Raw genomic sequence first — 21,409 nt, 5'->3', positions numbered from 1 at the left:
CAGCCCTCAAACCTGACCGACTATAACTCGACCCGCAGGCTGCAGAGGCAAGAGAAATCTTTCAGCACTGGCTCAGATGTTTCAAGGCCTACCTGGCTGAATCAAGTACTGCTGAAACTACAGAGGAGCAGAAACTCAGCCTACTGCACGCAAGGGTGAGCCACCGTATATCTTCTCAACTCAATAGTACCAACTCGTATCCGGGGGCCCTAGCCATGCTAGATACAATGTACGTGAGGCCCATCAACGAGGTCTACGTGCGCCATATTTTTACGACCCGCCGTCAGCGCCCCGCGGAGCCGTTGGAAGAATTCCTGCGGGATTTAAAGATTTTAGCTTGGGACTGTAATTACCAAGCTGTATCAGCCGAACAGCACATGGAACTTGCCGGTAGAGATCTGTACGTGGCAGGCCTCAGATCGAATTATGTGAGCCAGCGGTTGCTTGAAAAAGGGGCCCAGAACTTAGAGGGCACAGTTGAACTAGCTACCACTATGGAGGTCTCATTCCGCAGCCTCACCTCGTTCCCCGCGGACCTAGCGACCCCATCCTGGGCCCCCGACCAGCGACTGCCCCAGGCCTCGACCGCGCAGCCACCCAGCCATCACGCAGCCCCAGTGTGCCATTTTTGCGGACAGCCCCAGCACCCACGGCAGCACTGCCCGGCCCGCAACGTGACCTGCAGCAACTGCGGTCGCAAAGGACACTATGCCCGGGTCTGCCTGGCGAAGAAATCCCCCTCTCCAAACTCTCCCGCAGCCCAGAGCACTCGCTTCCAAAACTCGCAGGCTCGCAGGCCCTGAAATGCAGCGGCCCGTATGCCGACTCCACCCCCACCCGACATGTGCGAATCATGGGGCGGCCATCTTGGCAACCCTCCTCCATGCGGCCGGCCATGTGCGACTCATGGGGGTGGCCACCTTGGGATCCATCCTCTTCAAACTCTGAAACTCACCTTGAAGACTACGAACTCAGAGGACAGTCATCACGGGGCCACTCCAGCACAGCTGATCGAGCCGCCGACTACCCGCAACTCAGCGCGGTCACGTTGGACCAGTCGCGTCCGAAACACCTCCGCAACTCGTTAATGACCGTTCAAATCAACGGGTACAGGACACCGTGCCTCTTCGACTCCGGGAGCACCGAGAGCTTCGTACACCCAGATCTGGTAAGACGCTGTTCGCTCCCTATTTTTCCTGCACGGCAAACTATCTCCCTCACTTCGGGCTCCCACTCTGTTCACCTCCAAGGGCGCACTGTCGCAACCCTAACGATTCAGGGCGCCAGCTACTCGAACTTCCAGCTGTATGTGCTCCCCGAATTCTGTGCCCCACTCCTACTGGGACTCGACTTCCAGTGCAACCTCAAAAGCCTCACACTCAGCTTCGGCGGGCCCTTGCCCCCACTCACTATCTGCAGCCTCGCCACACTAAAAATCGACCCCCCTCCACTCTTTGCCAATCTCACGCCGGACTGCAAACCCGTAGCCACTCGCAGCAGGCGGTACAGCCTGCAGGACAGGGTATTTATCAGAACCGAGGTCCATAGGCTCCTACGTGAGGGGATCATAGAGGCCAGTAATAGCCCCTGGAGAGCTCAGGTGGTGGTCGTCAAGACCGGGGAAAAATTCCGAATGGTAGTGGACTATAGCCAGACCATTAATCGGTTCACGCTCCTTGATGTGTACCCCCTCCCCAGGATTGCAGATATTGTGAATCAGATCGCCCATTATAAAGTATTTTCCACGGTGGATCTGAAGTCTGTATACCACCAGCTCCCAATCCGCCCGGAGGACCGCCACTTCACGGCGTTTGAGGCCGACGGCCGCCTCTTCCACTTCCTCCAGGTTCCCTTCGGCGTCACGAATGGGGTCTCGGTGTTCCAACGAGCAATGGACCGAATGGTGGACCAGTACGGGCTGCGGGCCACGTTTCCATACCTGGATAACGTCACCATCTGCGGCCACGACCAGCAGGACCACGACGCTAACCTCGATCGATTTCTCCAGACGGCCCAGAAGCTCAACCTCACGGCATTTTCTGCATGACCAGGCTAGCCATCCTCGGCTATGTAGTGGAGAACGGAGTCCTGGGCCCCGACCCGGACCGTATGAGGTTCACCCTCATCACCGACCAAAGATCAGTTGCCTTTATGTTCGACAACTCTCAAAGGGGCAAAATCAAAAATGATAAGATCCTACGGTGGAGGATCGAACTCTCCACCTACAAGTACGACATTATGTATCAACTGGGGAAGCTCAACGACCCCCCAGATGCCCTGTCCCGCGGAACATGCGCCAGCGCGCAAGACGACCGCCTGAAAGCTATCCACAATGACCTCTGCCACCCGGGGGTCACCCGGCTCAAAGCCCGAAATCTGCCTTTCTCCACCGAGGAGGTAAAAGCCATCACCAGGGATTGCCCGATCTGCGCGGAGAGCAAACCGCACTTCTACAGACCAGACTGGTTAAGGCTTCTAGGCCCTTTGAACGCCTCGCTATAGATTTCAAAGGGCCACTCCCCTCGACCAATAGGAATGTGTACTTCTTGAACATCATCGCGAGTTCTCTCGCTTTCCCTTTGCTATCTATCCCGTGCCCCGACATGACCTCCCACACAGTCATTAGGGCCCTGCACAGCATCTTCACCCTATTTGGTTTCCCCAGCTATGTACACAGCGACAGGGGTTCGTCCTTTATGAGCGACGAGCTGCGTCAGTACCTGCTCGACAAGGGCATTGCCTCGAGCAGGACTACCAGCTACAACCCCAGGGGGAACGGGCAGGTGGAGAGGGAGAACGCGACGGTCTGGAAGACCGTCCTACTGACCCTCCGGTCCAGGAATCTCCCGCCCTCCCATTGGCAGGAGGTCCTCCCCGACGCGCTCCATGCTATTAGGTCCCTCCTATGTACGCCCACCAACCACACCCCTCATGAGTGGCTATTTGTTTTTTCCAGGGGCACTACCACGGGGGTTTCGCTCCCAGCATGGTTGAAGTCACCGGGCCCGGTTCTCCTCCGGAAGCACGTCCGGACTCACAAAATTGACCCACTCGTAGAGAGTGCTCCTGCTCCATTCGAACCCATACTACGCATTTATAGAGTACCCTGACGGCCGTCAGGACACTGTTTCCCTCCGGAACCTGGCGCCTGCAGGATCCAACACCGACACTACCTCCGCTGAGATACCCCTCGCACTATACCTCTCCCAACCCCCCCGCGCCCGGCGCCCCCACGCCTGCAGTTTTGCTGCCCTTGCTCCGCGCCCCCGTGCCCGGCGCCCCCATGCCTGCAGTTTTGCTGCCCGTGCTCCGTGCCCCCGCGCCCTTGGGTTTCCGGTGCTCCCCGTCACCAGTCGAACCAGTCGGATACGAAGCTCTGACCGAATCACCCCCGGAGTCCGCCATGTTCCCCTCGCCGACCGCCACAGCCCAGCCACCAGAAGAGGCGGCAACCCCAGTGTTTCGACGATCCCAGAGGACGACTCAGCCGCCGGATCGACTTAATTTGTGATTTATAACCTGTAAATTGTAACTTGTAACTCGTAATTTGGATTTTGTAGACACATCACCCCCGCTGGACTCAATTGTTTACAGGGGGTGAATGTGGTGAATCACAGTCCGTGAAATTCACACTGTTATTATATATGATGTACTGTGTCTATGTAAGCTCGGTATACGAGCAGTTGTGCAGCTCTGCCTTGGCTCCGCCCATGGCTCCTCCCACTAACCAGAAGTATAAAGCTTGGCAGTCGTGAGCCTGCCTGCCAGTTCATCTCATCACAGGCAGGCTCTGTTGAAAGACTATTAAAACCACTGTTCACTTCCAACCACGTGTCGTGTGAATTGATGGTCATATCAGATGGAAAGACTGAGAGAGAGAGAGACAGAAAGCGAGAGACTGAGAGACAGAGAGAGAGAGAGAGAGACAAACAAAGATGCCGAGAGAGGTCGAGAGAGAGAGTGTGGGTCGACTAGGTGCATATCGTTTTGTCTGTATGTGTCTGTGTACAGCGTACTGTTTATTTATATGTGAGTGAGTGAGTGTGTGTCTGTGAGTGTAAGTATGTGTGAGTGGGTGTGTGTGAGTTTGACTTTGTGTGTGAGAGTGCATTTGTGCGTGTCTGAGTGTGCGTGTCTGAGTGTGCGTGTCTGAGTGTGCGTGTCTGAGTGTGCGTGTCTGAGTGTGCGTGTCTGAGTGTGCGTGTCTGAGTGTGCGTGTCTGTGTGCGTGTCTGAGTGTGCGTGTCTGAGTGTGCGTGTCTGTGTGTGCATGTCACAGTGTGCGTGTCTGAGTGTGCGTGTCTGAGTGTGCGTGTCTGAGTGTGCGTGTCTGAGTGTGCGTGTCTGAGTGTGCGTGTCTGAGTGTGCGTGTCTGAGTGTGCGTGTCTGTGTGTGCGTGTCTGAGTGTGCGTGTCTGAGTGTGCGTGTCTGAGTGTGCGTGTCTGAGTGTGCGTGTCTGAGTGTGCGTGTCTGAGTGTGCGTGTCTGTGTGTGCGTGTCTGAGTGTGCGTGTCTATGTGTGCATGTCAGAGTGTGCGTGTCTGTGTGTGCGTGTCTGAGTGTGCATGTCTGAGTGTGCGTGTCTGAGTGTGCGTGTCTGTGTGTGCGTGTCTGTGTGTGCGTGTCTGTGTGTGCGTGTCTGTGTGTGCGTGTCTGTGTGTGCGTGTCTGTGTGTGCGTGTCTGTGTGTGCGTGTCTGTGTGTGCGTGCCTGAGTGTGCGTGCCTGAGTGTGCGTGCCTGAGTGTGCGTGCCTGAGTGTGCGTGCCTGAGTGTGCGTGCCTGAGTGTGCGTGTCTGAGTGTGCGTGTCTGAGTGTGCGTGTCTGAGTGTGCGTGTCTGTGTGTGCGTGTCTGTGTGTGCGTGTCTGAGTGTGCGTGTCTGAGTGTGCGTGTCTGAGTGTGCGTGTCTGAGTGTGCGTGTCTGAGTGTGCGTGTCTGAGTGTGCGTGTCTGAGTGTGCGTGTCTGTGTGCGTGTCTGAGTGTGCGTGTCTGAGTGTGCGTGTCTGAGTGTGCGTGTCTGAGTGTGCGTGTCTGAGTGTGCGTGTCTGTGTGCGTGTCTGAGTGTGCGTGTCTGAGTGTGCGTGTCTGTGTGTGCATGTCAGAGTGCGCGTGTCTGTGTGTGCGTGTCTGAGTGTGCGTGTCTGAGTGTGCGTGTCTGAGTGTGCGTGTCTGAGTGTGCGTGTCTGTGTGTGCGTGTCTGAGTGTGCGTGTCTGAGTGTGCGTGTCTGAGTGTGCGTGTCTGAGTGTGCGTGTCTGAGTGTGCGTGTCTGAGTGTGCGTGTCTGAGTGTGCGTGTCTGAGTGTGCGTGTCTATGTGTGCATGTCAGAGTGTGCGTGTCTGTGTGTGCGTGTCTGAGTGTGCGTGTCTGAGTGTGCGTGTCTGAGTGTGCGTGTCTGTGTGTGCGTGTCTGAGTGTGCGTGTCTGAGTGTGCGTGTCTGAGTGTGCGTGTCTGAGTGTGCGTGTCTGAGTGTGCGTGTCTGAGTGTGCGTGTGTGTGTGCGTGTCTGTGCTGTGTCTATGTGTGCATGTCTATGTGTGCGTGTCTGTGTGTGCGTGTCTGTGTGTGCATGTCTGTGTGTGCGTGTCTGAGTGTGCGTGTCTGAGTGTGCGTGTCTGTGTGTGCGTGTCTGTGTGGTGCGGTCTGTGTGCGTGTCTGAGTGTGCGTGTCTGAGTGTGCGTGTCTGAGTGTGCGTGTCTGTGTGTGCGTGCCTGAGTGTGCGTGCCTGAGTGTGCGTGCCTGAGTGTGAGTGCCTGAGTGTGCGTGCCTGAGTGTGCGTGCCTGAGTGTGCGTGTCTGAGTGTGCGTGTCTGAGTGTGCGTGTCTGAGTGTGCGTGTGTGAGTGTGCGTGTCTGAGTGTGCGTGTCTGAGTGTGCGTGTCTGAGTGTGGGTCTGAGTGTGCGTGTCTGAGTGTGCGTGTCTGAGTGTGCGTGTCTGAGTGTGCGTGTCTGTGTGCGTGTCTGAGTGTGCGTGTCTGAGTGTGCGTGTCTGAGTGTGCGTGTCTGAGTGTGCGTGTCTGAGTGTGCGTGTCTGAGTGTGCGTGTCTGAGTGTGTGCGTGTCTGAGAGTGTGCGTGTCTGAGAGTGTGCGTGTCTGTGTGTGCGTGTCTGAGTGTGCGTGTCTGAGTGTGTGCGTGTCTGAGTGTGCGTGTCTGAGTGTGCGTGTCTGTGTGTGCGTGTCTGAGTGTGCGTGTCTGAGTGTGCGTGTCTGAGTGTGCGTGTCTGAGTGTGCGTGTCTGAGTGTGCGTGTCTGAGTGTGCGTGTCTGAGTGTGCATGTCTGTGTGTGCGTGTCTGAGTGTGCGTGTCTATGTGTGCATGTCAGAGTGTGCGTGTCTGTGTGTGCGTGTCTGAGTGTGCGTGTCTGAGTGTGCGTGTCTGAGTGTGCGTGTCTGTGCTGGTGTGTGCGTGTCTGTGTGTGCGTGTCTGTGTGTGCGTGTCGGAGTGTGCGTGTCTGAGTGTGCGTGTCTGAGTGTGCGTGTCTGTGTGTGCGTGCCTGAGTGTGCGTGCCTGAGTGTGCGTGCCTGAGTGTGCGTGCCTGAGTGTGCGTGCCTGAGTGTGCGTGCCTGAGTGTGCGTGTCTGAGTGTGCGTGTCTGTGTGTGCGTGTCTGTGTGTGCGTGTCTGAGTGTGCGTGTCTGAGTGTGCGTGTCTGAGTGTGCGTGTCTGAGTGTGCGTGTCTGTGTGTGCGTGTCTGAGTGTGCGTGTCTGAGTGTGCGTGTCTGAGTGTGCGTGTCTGTGTGCGTGTCTGTGTGTGCGTGTCTGAGTGTGCGTGTCTGAGTGTGCGTGTCTGAGTGTGCGTGTCTGAGTGTGCGTGTCTGAGTGTGCGTGTCTGTAGGTGCGTGTCTGTGTGTGCGTGTCTGACTGTGCGTGTCTGAGTGTGCGTGTCTGAGTGTGCGTGTCTGAGTGTGCGTGTCTGAGTGTGCGTGTCTGAGTGTGCGTTGTCTGAGTGTGCGTGTCTGAGTGTGCGTGTCTGAGTGTGTGTCTGAGTGTGCGTGTCTGAGGTGTGGTGTCTGAGTGTGCGTGTCTGAGTGTGCGTGTGTCTGAGTGTGCGTGTCTGAGTGTGCGTGTCTGAGTGTGCGTGTCTGAGTGTGCGTGTCTGAGTGTGCGTGTCTGAGTGTGCGTGTCTGAGTGTGCGTGCCTGTGTGTGCGTGTCTGAGTGTGCGTGTCTGAGTGTGCGTGTCTGAGTGTGCGTGTCTGAGTGTGCGTGTCTGAGTGTGCGTGTCTGAGTGTGCGTGTCTGTGTGTGCGTGTCTGAGTGTGCGTGTCTATGTGTGCCTGTCAGAGTGTGCGTGTCTGTGTGTGCGTGTCTGAGTGTGCATGTCTGAGTGTGCGTGTCTGAGTGTGCGTGTGAGTGTGCGTGTCTGTGTGTGCGTGTCTGTGTGTGCGGTCTGAGTGTGCGTGTGAGTGTGCGTGTCTGAGTGTGCGTGTCTGAGTGTGCGTGTCTGTGTGTGCGTGCCTGAGTGTGCGTGCCTGAGTGTGCGTGCCTGAGTGTGCGTGCCTGAGTGTGCGTGCCTGAGTGTGCGTGCCTGAGTGTGCGTGTCTGAGTGTGCGTGTCTGAGTGTGCGTGTCTGAGTGTGCGTGTCTGTGTGTGCGTGTCTGTGTGTGCGTGTCTGAGTGTGAGTGTCTGAGTGTGCGTGTCTGAGTGTGCGTGTCTGAGTGTGCGTGTCTGAGTGTGCGTGTTGAGTGTGCGTGTCTGAGTGTGCGTGTCTGTGTGCGTGTCTGAGTGTGCGTGTCTGAGTGTGCGTGTCTGAGTGTGCGTGTCTGAGTGTGCGTGTCTGAGTGTGGCTGTGTCTGGTGTGCGTTGTCTGAGTGTGCGTGTCTGAGTGTGCGTGTCTGTGTGTGGCATGTCAGAGTGCGCGTGTCTGTGGGTTGCGTGTCTGAGTGTGCGTGTCTGAGTGTGCGTGTCTGAGTGTGCGTGGTCTGAGTGTGCGTGTCGTGTGGGTGCCGTGGTCTGAGTGTGCGTGTCTGAGTGTGCGTGTCCTGAGTGTGCGTGTCTGAGTGTGCGTGTCTGAGTGTGCGTGTCCTGAGTGTGCGTGTCTGAGTGTGGCATGTCTGTGTGGTGCGTGGTCTGAGTGTGCGTGCTATGTGGGCATGTCTAGTGTGCGTGTCGGTGTGTGGCGTGTCTGAGTTGTGCGTGTCTGAGTGTGCGTGTCTGAGTGTGCGTGTCTGAGTGTGCGTGTCTGTGTGTGCGTGTCTGAGTGTGCGTGTCTGAGTGTGCGTGTCTGAGTGTGCGTGTCTGAGTGTGCGTGTCTGAGTGTGCGTGTCTGAGTGTGCGTGTGTGTGTGCGTGTCTGAGTGTGCGTGTCTATGTGTGCATGTCAGAGTGTGCGTGTCTGTGTGTGCGTGTCTGTGTGTGCATGTCTGAGTGTGCGTGTCTGTGTGTGCGTGTCTGTGTGTGCGTGTCTGTGTGTGCGTGTCTGTGTGTGCGTGTCTGTGTGTGCGTGTCTGTGTGTGCGTGTCTGTGTGTGCGTGTCTGTGTGTGCGTGTCTGTGTGTGCGTGTCTGTGTGTGCGTGCCTGAGTGTGCGTGCCTGAGTGTGCGTGCCTGAGTGTGCGTGCCTGAGTGTGCGTGCCTGAGTGTGCGTGTCTGAGTGTGCGTGTCTGAGTGTGCGTGTCTGAGTGTGCGTGTCTGTGTGTGCGTGTCTGTGTGTGCGTGTCTGAGTGTGCGTGTCTGAGTGTGCGTGTCTGAGTGTGCGTGTCTGAGTGTGCGTGTCTGAGTGTGCGTGTCTGAGTGTGCGTGTCTGAGTGTGCGTGTCTGTGTGCGTGTCTGAGTGTGGGTCTGAGTGTGCGTGTCTGAGTGTGCGTGTCTGAGTGTGCGTGTCTGAGTGTGCGTGTCTGTGTGCGTGTCTGAGTGTGCGTGTCTGAGTGTGCGTGTCTGTGTGTGCATGTCAGAGTGCGCGTGTCTGTGTGTGCGTGTCTGAGTGTGCGTGTCTGAGTGTGCGTGTCTGAGTGTGCGTGTCTGAGTGTGCGTGTCTGTGTGTGCGTGTCTGAGTGTGCGTGTCTGAGTGTGCGTGTCTGAGTGTGCGTGTCTGAGTGTGCGTGTCTGAGTGTGCGTGTCTGAGTGTGCGTGTCTGAGTGTGCATGTCTGTGTGTGCGTGTCTGAGTGTGCGTGTCTATGTGTGCATGTCAGAGTGTGCGTGTCTGTGTGTGCGTGTGAGTGTGCGTGTCTGAGTGTGCGTGTCTGAGTGTGCGTGTCTGTGTGTGGTGTCTGTGTGTGTGGTGTCTGTGTGTGCGTGTCTGAGTGTGCGTGTCTGAGTGTGCGTGTCCTGTGTGTGCGTGTCTGTGGTGCGTGCCTGAGTGTGTGCGTGCCTGAGTGTGTGCGTGCCTGAGTGTGTGCGTGCCTGAGTGTGTGCGTGCCTGAGTGTGTGCGTGCCTGAGTGTGCGTGTCTGTGTGTGCGTGTGTGTGTGCGTGTCTGTGTGTGCGTGTCTGAGTGTGCGTGTCTGAGTGTGCGTGTCTGAGTGTGCGTGTCTGAGTGTGCGTGTCTGAGTGTGCGTGTCTGAGTGTGCGGGTCTGAGTGTGCGTGTCTGTGTGTGTCTGTGTGTGCGTGATCTGAGTGTGCGTGTCTGAGTGTGCGTGTCTGAGTGTGCGTGTCTGAGTGTGCGTGTCTGAGTGTGCGTGTCTGTGTGCGTGTCTGTGTGTGCGTGTCTGACTGTGCGTGTCTGAGTGTGCGTGTCTGAGTGTGCGTGTCTGAGTGTGCGTGTCTGAGTGTGCTGTCTGATGTGTGCGTGTCTGTAGTGTGCGTGTCTGAGTGTGCGTGGCTGAGTGTGCGTGTCTGAGTGTGCATGTCTGAGTGTGCGTGTCTGAGTGTGCGTGTCTGAGTGTGCGTGTCTGAGTGTGCGTGTCTGAGTGTGCGTGTCTGAGTGTGCGTGTCTGAGTGTGCGTGTGTGTTATGTTCTCACCTCTGCGATCTCCTGCAGTGATGTCTGCAACTCGTCCATGGTGAGCCGGGCGGCCTTGACCTCGGTCATTAGCGCTGCCTCAGCACGATGACGGCTCTCCTGCGGTACAGAGAAACGCATCGAGTCAGCAGACTCTCAAACTGGGGGGAGGGGGGGGCAATGCTCCAGGGGCACAACACTGACACTGCGGCATGGATATATACTCACCAGCTCCTCCACTGTATCTGTCAGGCACCGTATGGTGCGCTCTTTCTCAGCATTTTGACTTTCCAACAGGGCGATGGCGAGAGCAAGTTCCGAGTTCCTGAAACATAAAGTGCACAGTCCGATACCATATGAAGTAGACAAAGCACATTGCCCCAGAACCCCGAACCAACCAGTACTGTACCCCTGTGTTACACAGTGACAGACATGTCCCACCAGGACTGTACCCCAGTGTTATACAGTGACAGACCCGTCCTCACCAGGACTGTACCCCAGTGTCACACAGTGACAGACCCGTCCCCACCAGTACTGTACCCCAGTGTTACACAGTGACAGACCTGTCCCCCCGAGTACTGTACCCCAGTGTTATACAGTGACAGACCCGTCCCCACCAGTACTGTACCCCTGTGTTACACAGTGACAGACATGTCCCACCAGTACTGTACCCCAGTGTTATACAGTGACAGACCCGTCCCCCCAGTACTGTACCCCAGTGTTATACACTGACAGACCCGTCCCCCCAGTACTGTACCCCAGTGTTATACAGTGACAGACCCGTCCCCACCAGTACTGTACCCCAGTGTCACACAGTGACAGACCCGTCCCCACCAGTACTGTACCCCAGTGTTATACAGTGACAGACCCGTCCCCACCAGTACTGTACCCCAGTGTTACACAGTGACAGACCCGTCCCCACCAGGACTGTACCCCAGTGTTATACAGTGACAGACCCGTCCCCACCAGTACTGTACCCCAGTGTTACACAGTGACAGACCCGTCCCCACCAGTACTGTACCCCAGTGTTATACAGTGACAGACCCGTCCCCACCAGTACTGTACCCCAGTGTTACACAGTGACAGACCCGTCCCCACCAGGATTATACCCCAGTGTTATACAGTGACAGACCCGTCCCCACCAGGACTGTACCCCAGTGTTACACAGTGACAGACCCGTCCCCACCAGGACTGTACCCCAGTGTTACACAGTGACAGACCCTCCCCACCAGGACTGTACCCCAGTGTTATACAGTGACAGACCCGTCCCTACCAGTACTGTACCCCAGTGTTATACAGTGACAGACCCGTCCCCACCAGGACTGTACCCCTGTGTTATACAGTGACAGACCCGTCCCCACCAGTACTGTACCCCAGTGTTACACAGTGACAGACCCGTCCCTACCAGGACTGTACCCCAGTGTTACACAGTGACAGACCCTCCCCACCAGGACTGTACCCCAGTGTTACACAGTGACAGACCCGTCCCTACCAGGACTGTACCCCAGTGTTACACAGTGACAGACCTGTCCCCCCCAGTACTGTACCCCAGTGTTATACAGTGACAGACCCGTCCCTACCAGGACTGTACCCCAGTGTTACACAGTGACAGACCCTCCCCACCAGTACTGTACCCCAGTGTTATACAGTGACAGACCCTCCCCACCAGTACTGTACCTCTGTGATACACAGTGACAGACCCGTCCCCACCAGGACTGTACCCCAGTGTTACACAGTGACAGACCCGTCCCCACCAGTACTGTACCCCAGTGTTACACAGTGACAGACCCGTCCCTACCAGGACTGTACCCCAGTGTTATACAGTGACAGACCCTCCCCACCAGGACTGTACCCCAGTGTTATACAGTGATAGACATGTCCCACCAGGACTGTACCCCAGTGTTATACAGTGACAGACCTGTCCCCACCAGGACTGTAGCCCAGTGTTACACAGTGACAGACCTGTCCCCATCAGCACTGTACCCCAGTGCTATACAGTGACAGACCCTCCCCACCAGTACTGTACCCCAGTGTTATACAGTGACAGACCCTCCCCACCAGGACTGTACCCCAGTGTTATACAGTGATAGACATGTCCCACCAGGACTGTACCCCAGTGTTATACAGTGACCGACCTGTCCCCATCAGGACTGTAGCCCAGTGTTATACAGTGACAGACCCTCCCCACCAGTACTGTACCCCAGTGTTATACAGTGACAGACCCTTCCGCACCAGGACTGTACCCCAGTGTTGCACAGTGACAGACCCGTCCCCACCAGGACTGTACCCCAGTGTTATACAGTGACAGACCCATCCCCACCAGTACTGTACCCCAGTGTTATACAGTGACAGACATGTCCCCACCAGTACTGTACCCCAGTGTTATACAGTGACAGACCCATCCCCACCAGTACTGTACCCCAGTGTTATACAGTGACAGACATGTCCCCACCAGTACTGTACCCCAGTGTTATACAGTGACAGACATGTCCCCACCAGTACTGTACCCCAGTGTTACACAGTGACAGACATGTCCCACCCGTACTGTACCCCTGTGTTACACAGTGACAGACATGTCCCACCAGTACTGTACCCCAGTGTTATACAGTGTCATGAGAATGTCACTTTAAGAAATGTTTGACTGCTCATGTTACTGCAGTGATGTCAGAGTGTGGGTGGAGCTAAGCTCTAGCTGCAGTGATGTCAGAGTGTGGGTGGAGCTGAGCTTTGGCTGCAGTGATGTCAGAATGTGGGTGGAGCTGAGCTCTGGCTGCAGTGTTGTCAGAGTGTGGGTGGAGCTGAGCTCTGGCTGCAGTGATGTCAGAGTGTGGGTGGAGCTGAGCTCTGGCTGCAGTGATGTCAGAATGTGGGTGGAGCTGAGCTCTGGCTGCAGTGATCTCAGAGTGTGGGTGGAGCTGAGCTCCGGCTGCAGTGATGTCAGAGTGTGGGTGGAGCTGAGCTCTGGCTGCAGTGATGTCAGAGTGTGGGTGGAGCTGAGCTCCGGCTGCAGTGATGTCAGAGTGTGGGTGGAGCTGAGCTCTGGCTGCAGTGGTGTCAGAGTGTGGGTGGAGCTGAGCTCTGGCTGCAGTGATGTCAGAGTGTGGGTGGAGCTGAGCCCTGTTTCTTCTTTTCAGTTTCACTTTGAGAAAAGCTTGCGTGTGTCATGTGAATATACTTAAAAGGTCTTTTGAAAGGGAAAGAGAGAAAAAGGAGGTTTTAATGATTCTAACTCAAAGTGACGAACCAAATCCAGATGACTGTGAATTTGACATACCTCAAATTAAATTGCAAAACGATGTTGTTCTTAAAAATTGGGATAAATTGTTGAGTTACCTTCCAGAGGAAAAACGGACTGACCAGAAAGAGTTATTGATATCACATGGGCAAGTATGTAGCGATAAATTGGGATGTACTAAAATGTCTATACATGATGTCGATGTGGGAAATGCTGTTCCAAACAAACAACATCCATACAGACTTAACCCTTTAAAATTGGTACAGGTTAACAAAGAGATTGGAGGGCAGCACGGTGGCCTAGTGGTTAGCGCAACCGCCTCACGGCGCTGAGGTCCCAGGTTCGATCCCGGCTCTGGGTCACTGTCCGTGTGGAGTTTGCACATTCTCCCCGTGTCTGCGTGGGTTTCGCCCCCACAACCCAAAAATGTGCAGAGTAGGTGGATTGGCCACGCTAAATTGCCCCCTTAATTGGAAAAAAGAATTGGCTAATCTAAATTTATAAAAAAAAAAAAAAAAAAAACAAAGAGATTGAGAGTATGCTGAAAAATGGCATAATTGAGGGACTTCCAGTGATGGCGGGCGGGAGGCAGTCGCTCATTGGAGGGCTCCCGTTCAGGAACGGCATTTTCGGGGTTTAACGCCCCGTCCCAGGGGCAACGGAGGCGGCAAAAGCAGGGAGAAGGCACAGTGAAGGGAAATGTCGAAAATAAAACCTTAGGGAATGGAAAGGTCACCGCGGGGACAGCAAGGAAATAGGAGGCTGGGGCACCAGGGGAGGCCGCATTGCCCACGGCTGAAGAAATGACTACGGTGATGGCCACGGAACTCGAAAGGCAGTTCACAAAACACATGGAGACGATGAGGAAGGAGATGGGGAAGGTATTGAAAGTGCTGGTGGAGGATGAGATTGCCCCGGTGAGGGTGGTGGTATTGAGCGCAGTGGCGGAGGTGCGGGAGCAAGGCGTGGCGCTGAAGGAAGTGGCAGAGACATTGTTACAGCACAGTGATCAACTCACCTCGATGGGGAAGGAGATGCAGAAGGTGATAGAGACCAACAAGGGTCTGCGAGCCAAAATGGACGACTTGAAAAACAGATCCAGGCGACAGAACTGAGGATTATGGGTCTGCCTGAAGGAGTGGAAGGCCCGAGGCCAACTGAGTATTTTGCCACGATGTTGGCGAAGTTATTGGGGGAGGGGGAGGATCCCTCCCGATATGAACTGGATCGGGCTCATCGGTCGTGGAGGCCTGTACCAAAGGCGAGTGAGCCGCCAAGAGTAATGGCTCTGTGTTTTCGTAGGTACAGTGCGAAGGAGAAGATCCTGTGCTGGGCAAATCAGAAGTGGGTGGTGCAGTGGGTTGCAGCTGGTATATACATAGATCAGGATTTTACAGTGGAGCTGGCGAGGCGGTGGGCTGCCTTCAGCCGGGTGAGGAAGGTGCTGTACATCAGTAAGGTGCAGTGCAGCATAGTATACCCAGCTAGGTTGAGGGTGACCTACAAATCCAAGAGTTTTATTTTGGGACGGCGGAAGCAGCGGAGGAGTTTGCGAAGGCAGAAGGACTGTGGCTGAATTGGAAATGGTCATGTACCGATGTAGCCTCATGTAACTGTATATTTTCACTGCGTGTTGGTGTATGTGCTAAATGAGCCAACATTGTATATACTTGGACAAGGGAAGAGATGGGACTTTCACTTGCAATGATGGTTCTTTGGGACTTGGGTGTGTATGCGGGGTTTGTGTGCTGAAGGGGATTTCTTGGTTTTCCTGGGACCGGGCAAGGGGGAAAGAGACCCGGGTGGGGGCCGCCACGCTGGCCGGTTTAAGCCGGCCAGTGAATGGGAGTGAGGTGGGGGGAGGGGCTGCGGCCATCGAAGCCTGGCAGAACAGGTCCCGATGAGTCTAGCCGGGGTGGAAAGTTAGGGGTAAGAAACAGAGGTTGGGGGGGGAGGAGTTTTATAAGAGGAAGTGGAGGGGAGGAGGGGATTACAATTCATGGGTGTCATTTACGATACTCTCAGGGATTGGATGGCATTGAATGTTAGGGGGAGGGGAGATGGACTCTTGGGTCAATGGTGACCATAGGCAATTCCTGATCCTTTTTCTTTTTTTTTCCTTTGTTTTATCTGATGCTTATATTGTCAGGTGGGCCGTTGTTTGGGGTGGTGGGAGGATGGGATCGTTGTTGTTGATAAGGGGATTGACTTTGTATTTGTTACCGTTTACTGTTTGTTGGTGGGGTGTAAATTCTGAAGAAAATGTGAAAAAAGAGAATTAAAATATTTTTCAAAACAAATGGCTTAATTGAAGTGGGTTGCAGCCAATGGAGCTCACCCATCGTGATGGTACCTAAACCAGACGGCACCCAACAGTTGTGTGTGGACTATAGAAAGGTTAATGCAGTTACAAGAATGGACTCTTATCCTATCCCATGTTTGGAGGATTGCATTGAGAAAGTGGGACAATCAGCTTTTATTTCCAAACTGGATTTACTTAAAGGTTACTGGCAGGTATCTTTCTCCGAAAGGGTGAAGGAGATTTCAGCTTTTGTGACTCCAGGTGGTATATACCAATTCAAAGTTATGCCATTTGGCATGAAAAACGCTCCAGCCACATTTCAACAGTTAACTAACAAAGGATTACCCAGTTGTGCGGTATACATTGACGATCTGGTAATTTTCAGCCAGACATGGAAGGAACATTTAAAACATCTGATAGAGTTATTCGATCGACTTCAGGAGGCTGGTTTGGTGATAAACCAAGCCAAAAGCGAATTTGGAAAAGCCCGAGTTACTTTCATTGGCCATACAATCGGACAGGGTCGAATGGTCCCAAGGGATGTGAAACCAACATCTACTGAGAAGTTTCCAATACCCTCGACACGAAGGGAAATAATGCGATTTCTTGACATGAGTGGATTTGATCGAACATCTGTGCAAAGGTTTTGTAGCGTGATTGCTCCACTGATGGACTTGCTGAAGAAACATCAAAAATTTCAATGGACAGCAGAGTTACGACAGGCATTTGACTGCCTGAAAGCTGCGATCCTGTGTTGGAGAATTACAAGGGACTCTGTGATCAGATTGAACTAAGTATCTGACTTTAAAGAGAAATGCCGAGGCGTTTAGAAATGGATGGATCGTGCAGAGACCTTCTTGTTCAAAGAGACTGTCAATCAAGAAGGATTCCAGTTGGAGGAAGAAGGAAAAAATGGACTACATTATTATACCTGTTTGCGTGTTATTTTTTGAAACAAAAAAGTATATTTACAGTGTGCATTTCTGAAAGGATAGTGAAAAGGTGAAAAATTAAACCATCTTGAAGTTGATGGTTTATTTTTTTTTCTTGGGGGGAGGTGTCATGAGAATGTCACTTGAAGAAATGTTTGGCTGCTCATGTTACTGCAGTGATGTCAGAGTGCGGGTGGAGCTGAGCTCTGGCTCTGCTTTTTAGTTTTGCTTTGAGAAAAGCTTGGGTGTGTCTGTTTTCTTTCGTTTTGTTTTCAGTGTTGGAGCTGAAGCCAGACAAAGATGATGTACTGTTGATTTCACTGCCATGAAAAGACTATCTCTTGATAATTTGGTGAATTCAGAATTATAATTGTTTTCAGTAGTGAATGTAAACCTGATGTGCTTCTGTTAAAATGATGTTCTTTTGTCTTCTGGATGTTGTTTGGGAAGTTATTAAGGATTCTTTGGGGGTTGTATTTGAATTGATGGTTGCTAAGATGTTCACTGTATGTTTTAAAAATAAACACTATTTTGCTTTAAAAAATACTTTTCCATTTCTGCTGTACCACACCTGTAGAGTGGGCCGTGTGCTCCCCATACCACAATCTATTAAACGTTGTGGGTCAGGTGAATTTGATGATATACAATGGGGTTCTCTAAACCCTGGCCCATAACAACAGTGACAGGCCTGTCCCCACCAGTACTGTACCCCAATGTTATACAGTGACAGACCCGTCTCCCCCAGTACTGTACCCCAGTGTTATACAGTGACAGACCCGTCCCAACCAGGACTGTACCCCAGTGTTACACAGTGACAGACCCGTCCCAACCAGGACTGTACCCCAGTGTTACACAGTGACAGACCCGTCCCTACCAGCACTGTACCCCAGTGTTATACAGAGACAGACCCGTCCCTACCAGCACTGTACCAGTGTTACAGTGAAAGACGCGTCCCCACTAGAACAGAACCCCAGTGTTCTACAGTGACAGACCTGTCCCCACCAGTACTGTACCCCAGTGTTATACAGTGAAAGAACCATCCCCACCAATACTGTACTCCAGTGTTACACAGAGACAAATCCGCCCCCACCAGTACTGTACCCCAGTGTAATAGTGACAGACCCGTCCCACCAGCACTGTACCCCAGTGTTACAGTGACAGATGCGTCCCCAATAGAACAGAACCCCAGTGTTCTACAGTGACAGGCCCATCCCCACCAGTACTGTACCCCAGTGTTATACAGTGACAGACCCGTCCCCACCAGTACTGTACTCCTCTGTTATACAGTGACAGACCTGTCCCCACCAATATTGTACTCCAGTGTTACACGTTGACAGATCCGCCCCCACCAGTACTGTACCCCTGTGTTATACAGTGACAGACCTGTCCCCACCAGTACTGTACCCCAGTGTTACACAGTGACAGACCCGTCCCCACCAGGACTGTACCCCAGTGTTATACAGTGACAGACCCTCCCCACCAGTACTGTACCCCAGTGTTACACAGTGACAGACCCTCCCCACCAGGACTGTACCCCTGTGACACAGTGACAGACCCGTCCCCACCAGGACTGTACCCCAGTGTTACACAGTGACAGACCCTCCCCCCCAGGACTGTACCCTAGTGTTACACAGTGACAGACCCTCCCCACCAGGACTGTACCCCAGTGTTATACAGTGACAGACCCATCCCCACCAGTACTGTACCCCAGTGTTATACAGTGACAGACCCGTCCCCACCTGTACTGTACCCCTGTGTTATACAGTGACAGACCCTCCCCACCAGTACTGTACCCCTGTGTTATACAGTGACAGACCCTCCCCACCAGGACTGTACCCCAGTGTTATACAGTGACAGACCCGTTCCCACCAGTACTGTACCCCAGTGTTATACAGTGACAGACCCGTCCCTACCAGGACTGTACCCCAGTGTTACACAGTGACAGACCCTCCCCACCAGGACTGTACCCCAGTGTTACACAGTGACAGACCCTCCCCACCAGTCCTGTACCCCAGTGTTACACAGTGACAGACCCTCCCCACCAGTCCTGTACCCCAGTGTTACACAGTGACAGACCCTCCCCCCAGGACTGTACCCCAGTGTTATACAGTGACAGACCCTCCCCACCAGTACTGTACCCCTGTGTTATACAGTGACAGACCCTCCCCACCAGGACTGTACCCCAGTGTTATACAGTGACAGACCCTCCCCACCAGTACTGTACCCCAGTGTTATAGAGTGACAGACCCGTCCCCACCAGGACTGTACCCCAGAGTTACACAGTGACAGACCCTCCCCACCAGTACTGTACCCCAGTGTTACACAGTGACAGACCCGTCCCCACCAGTACTGTACCCCAGTGTTATACAGTGACAGACCCGTCCCCACCAGGACTGTACCCCAGTGTTATACAGTGACAGACCCTCCCCACCAGGACTGTACCCCAGTGTTATACATTGACAGACCCGTCCCTACCAGCACTGTACCCCAGTGTATACAGTGACAGACCCGTCCCCACCAGTACTGTACCCCAGTGTTATACAGTGACAGACCCTCCCCACCAGTACTGTACCCCAGTGTTATACAGTGACAGACCCTCCCCACCAGGACTGTACCCCAGTGTTACACAGTGACAGACCCTCCCCACCAGTACTGTACCCCTGTGTTACACAGTGACAGACCCTGCCCACCAGTACTGTACCCCTGTGTTATACAGTGACAGACCCGTTCCCACCAGGACTGTACCCCAGTGTTATACAGTGACAGACCCGTCCCTACCAGTACTGTACCCCAGTGTTATACAGTGACAGACCCATCCCCACCAGGACTGTACCCCAGTGTTATACAGTGACAGACCCGTCCCCACCAGGACTGTACCCCTGTGACACAGTGACAGACCCGTCCCCACCAGTACTGTACCCCAGTGTTATACAGTGACAGACCCGTCCCGACCAGGACTGTACCCCACTGTTATACAGTGACAGACCCGTCCCCACCAGGACTGTACCCCAGTGTTACACAGTGACAGACCCTCCCCACCAGTACTGTACCCCAGTGTTATACAGTGACAGACCCGTCCCCACCAGGACTGTACCCCTGTGACACAGTGACAGACCCGTCCCCACCAGGACTGTACCCCAGTGTTATACAGTGACAGACCCGTCCCCACCAGTACTGTACCCCAGTGTTATACAGTGACAGACCCGTCCCTACCAGGACTGTACCCCAGTGTTACACAGTGACAGACCCTCCCCACCAGTACTGTACCCCAGTGTTATACAGTGACAGACCCGTCCCCACCAGGACTGTACCCCTGTGTTATACAGTGACAGACCCTCCCCACCAGTACTGTACCCCTGTGTTACACAGTGACAGACCCTCCCCACCAGTACTGTTCCCCTGTGTTATACAGTGACAGACCCTCCCCACCAGGACTGTACCCCAGTGTTATACAGTGACAGATCTTACCTGGCATTTAGCTCCGCCCGGTCAGCCTGGCTCCTGACCTGCAGTTGGAGGACCTCTTGCATTCTCTCTCTCACCTCCTGCTCCATGTTCTCCAATCGAGCCTGCTCCTTTACCCGGGACAGGGTGTTGCCGGCTTCTGATTCCCGCAGGCTGCTCCCAAGGCCCAGACAGGCAGCCTGGAGGGCACTGGCCAGGCGAGTGATGTTGGCACGACCCTCTGCCAGGTCCCTGAGAGGGGACAAAGAGAGATCGACAGAGACAGGGTCAGATAGAGCCAGAGAGAGTGAAACAGAGATACAGAGAGAGTGATAGTGAGCGAGAGACCGAGACAGCGAGAGACAGAAAGAATGAGAGCGAGAGCGAGAGACAGAGAGAGCGAGAGACAGAGAGAGCAAGTGACAGAGAGAGAGAGCGACAGAGAGAGCGAGAGTCAGAGAGAGCGAGAGACAGCGAGCGCGAGAGACAGCGAGAGACCGAGACAGCGAGAGACAGAGAGAGCAGGAGACAGAGAGAGCGAGAGACAGAGAGCGAGGAGACAGAGAGAGCGAGAGACAGCGAGAGCGAGGGACAGCGAGAGACCGAGACAGCGAGAGACAGAGAGAGCGAGAGACAGAGAGAGCGAGAGAGAGAGAGAGCAAGAGACAGAGAGAGCGAGAGACAGAGAGAGCGAGAGACAGAGGGAGCGCGAGGCAGAGGGAGCGAGAGACAGAGGGAGCGCGAGGCAGAGGGAGCACGCGACAGGGGGGAAGGAGGGAGGGAGTTTTGCGGTGTTACTTTGTAAAGTGTGAAAGAGGGAAATGCGCCTGACGCCCATGTCTCTGACAGGCTGCAACACAACAGGATTCCACCGAAGTTCCATGAGGGTGGGAAACGGGGAAGAGGGAATTGGTGAAGAGCGGGTGCTCAGGGAATGTGGCAGTTTGGTTAGCATTCTGGGGAGTCAGAGAGGGCTAGGGAGGGAGAGGTCTTGGTCCGGTTAGGAGAGGCTGGGATCGGATTAGGCGGAGGTCGGATTAGGGGATAGTCTGGTTCAGGTTGGGGGTGGGGGTCAGATTAGGGTTAGGCGGAAGGTTGGGTTAGGGTTAGGGTATGGGTTAGGGGGGATGTTGGGTTAGGGTTCATATAATTTACAGTGCAGAAGGGGGCCATTCAGCCCATCGAGTCTGCACCGGCTCTTGGAAAGAGCACATTCCCCAAGCCCACACGCCCACCCTGTCCCCATAACCCTGTAACCCCATCGAACACGAAGGGCAATTTTGGACACAAAGGGCAATTTATCATGGCCAATCCACCTAACCTGCACGTCTTTGGACTGTGGGAGGAAACCGGAGCACCCGGAGGAAACCCACGCACACACGGGGAGGATGTGCAGGCTCCGCACAGACAGTGACCCAAGCCGGAATTGAACCTGGGACCCTGGAGCTGTGAAGCAATTGTGCTATCCACAATGCTACTGTGCTGCCCCACTATGCTACCGTGCTGCCCCTGGAGGGAGGGAGGTTGGGGGGATTAAGTTGGAGGTTGGAGGGAGTTTGAGTTCGGGTTAAGGGGGAGGTTGGGTTAGGATTGGAGGGAGTTTGAATTCGGGTTAAGGGGGAGGTTGGGTTA

The 21,409-nt window shown here is 54.3% G+C and overlaps 1 protein-coding gene across 1 annotated transcript in view; it reads right to left on the bottom strand.

Moving 5' to 3' along the window:
• LOC119951012 (rootletin-like) overlaps window positions 1-21,409 on the bottom strand; it is a 71,795-nt gene that overhangs the window by 46,389 nt on the left and 3,997 nt on the right. Inside the window, exons 2-4 of the mRNA XM_038774045.1 lie at window positions 19,802-20,029; window positions 10,093-10,189; window positions 9,886-9,984 (exon numbers count right to left, since the gene is read on the bottom strand). Of these exons, the coding sequence (XP_038629973.1) occupies window positions 9,886-9,984; window positions 10,093-10,189; window positions 19,802-20,029 (424 nt within the window). The remainder of the gene's footprint in view (window positions 1-9,885; window positions 9,985-10,092; window positions 10,190-19,801; window positions 20,030-21,409) is intronic.

This window comes from Scyliorhinus canicula, chromosome 16 (genome assembly GCF_902713615.1).
Source record: "Scyliorhinus canicula chromosome 16, sScyCan1.1, whole genome shotgun sequence".
NCBI classification, from domain to species: Eukaryota; Metazoa; Chordata; class Chondrichthyes; order Carcharhiniformes; family Scyliorhinidae; genus Scyliorhinus; species Scyliorhinus canicula.
Note: the sequence above shows the minus strand (reverse complement) of the source record. Positions and strands in the feature narration are given on the sequence as shown.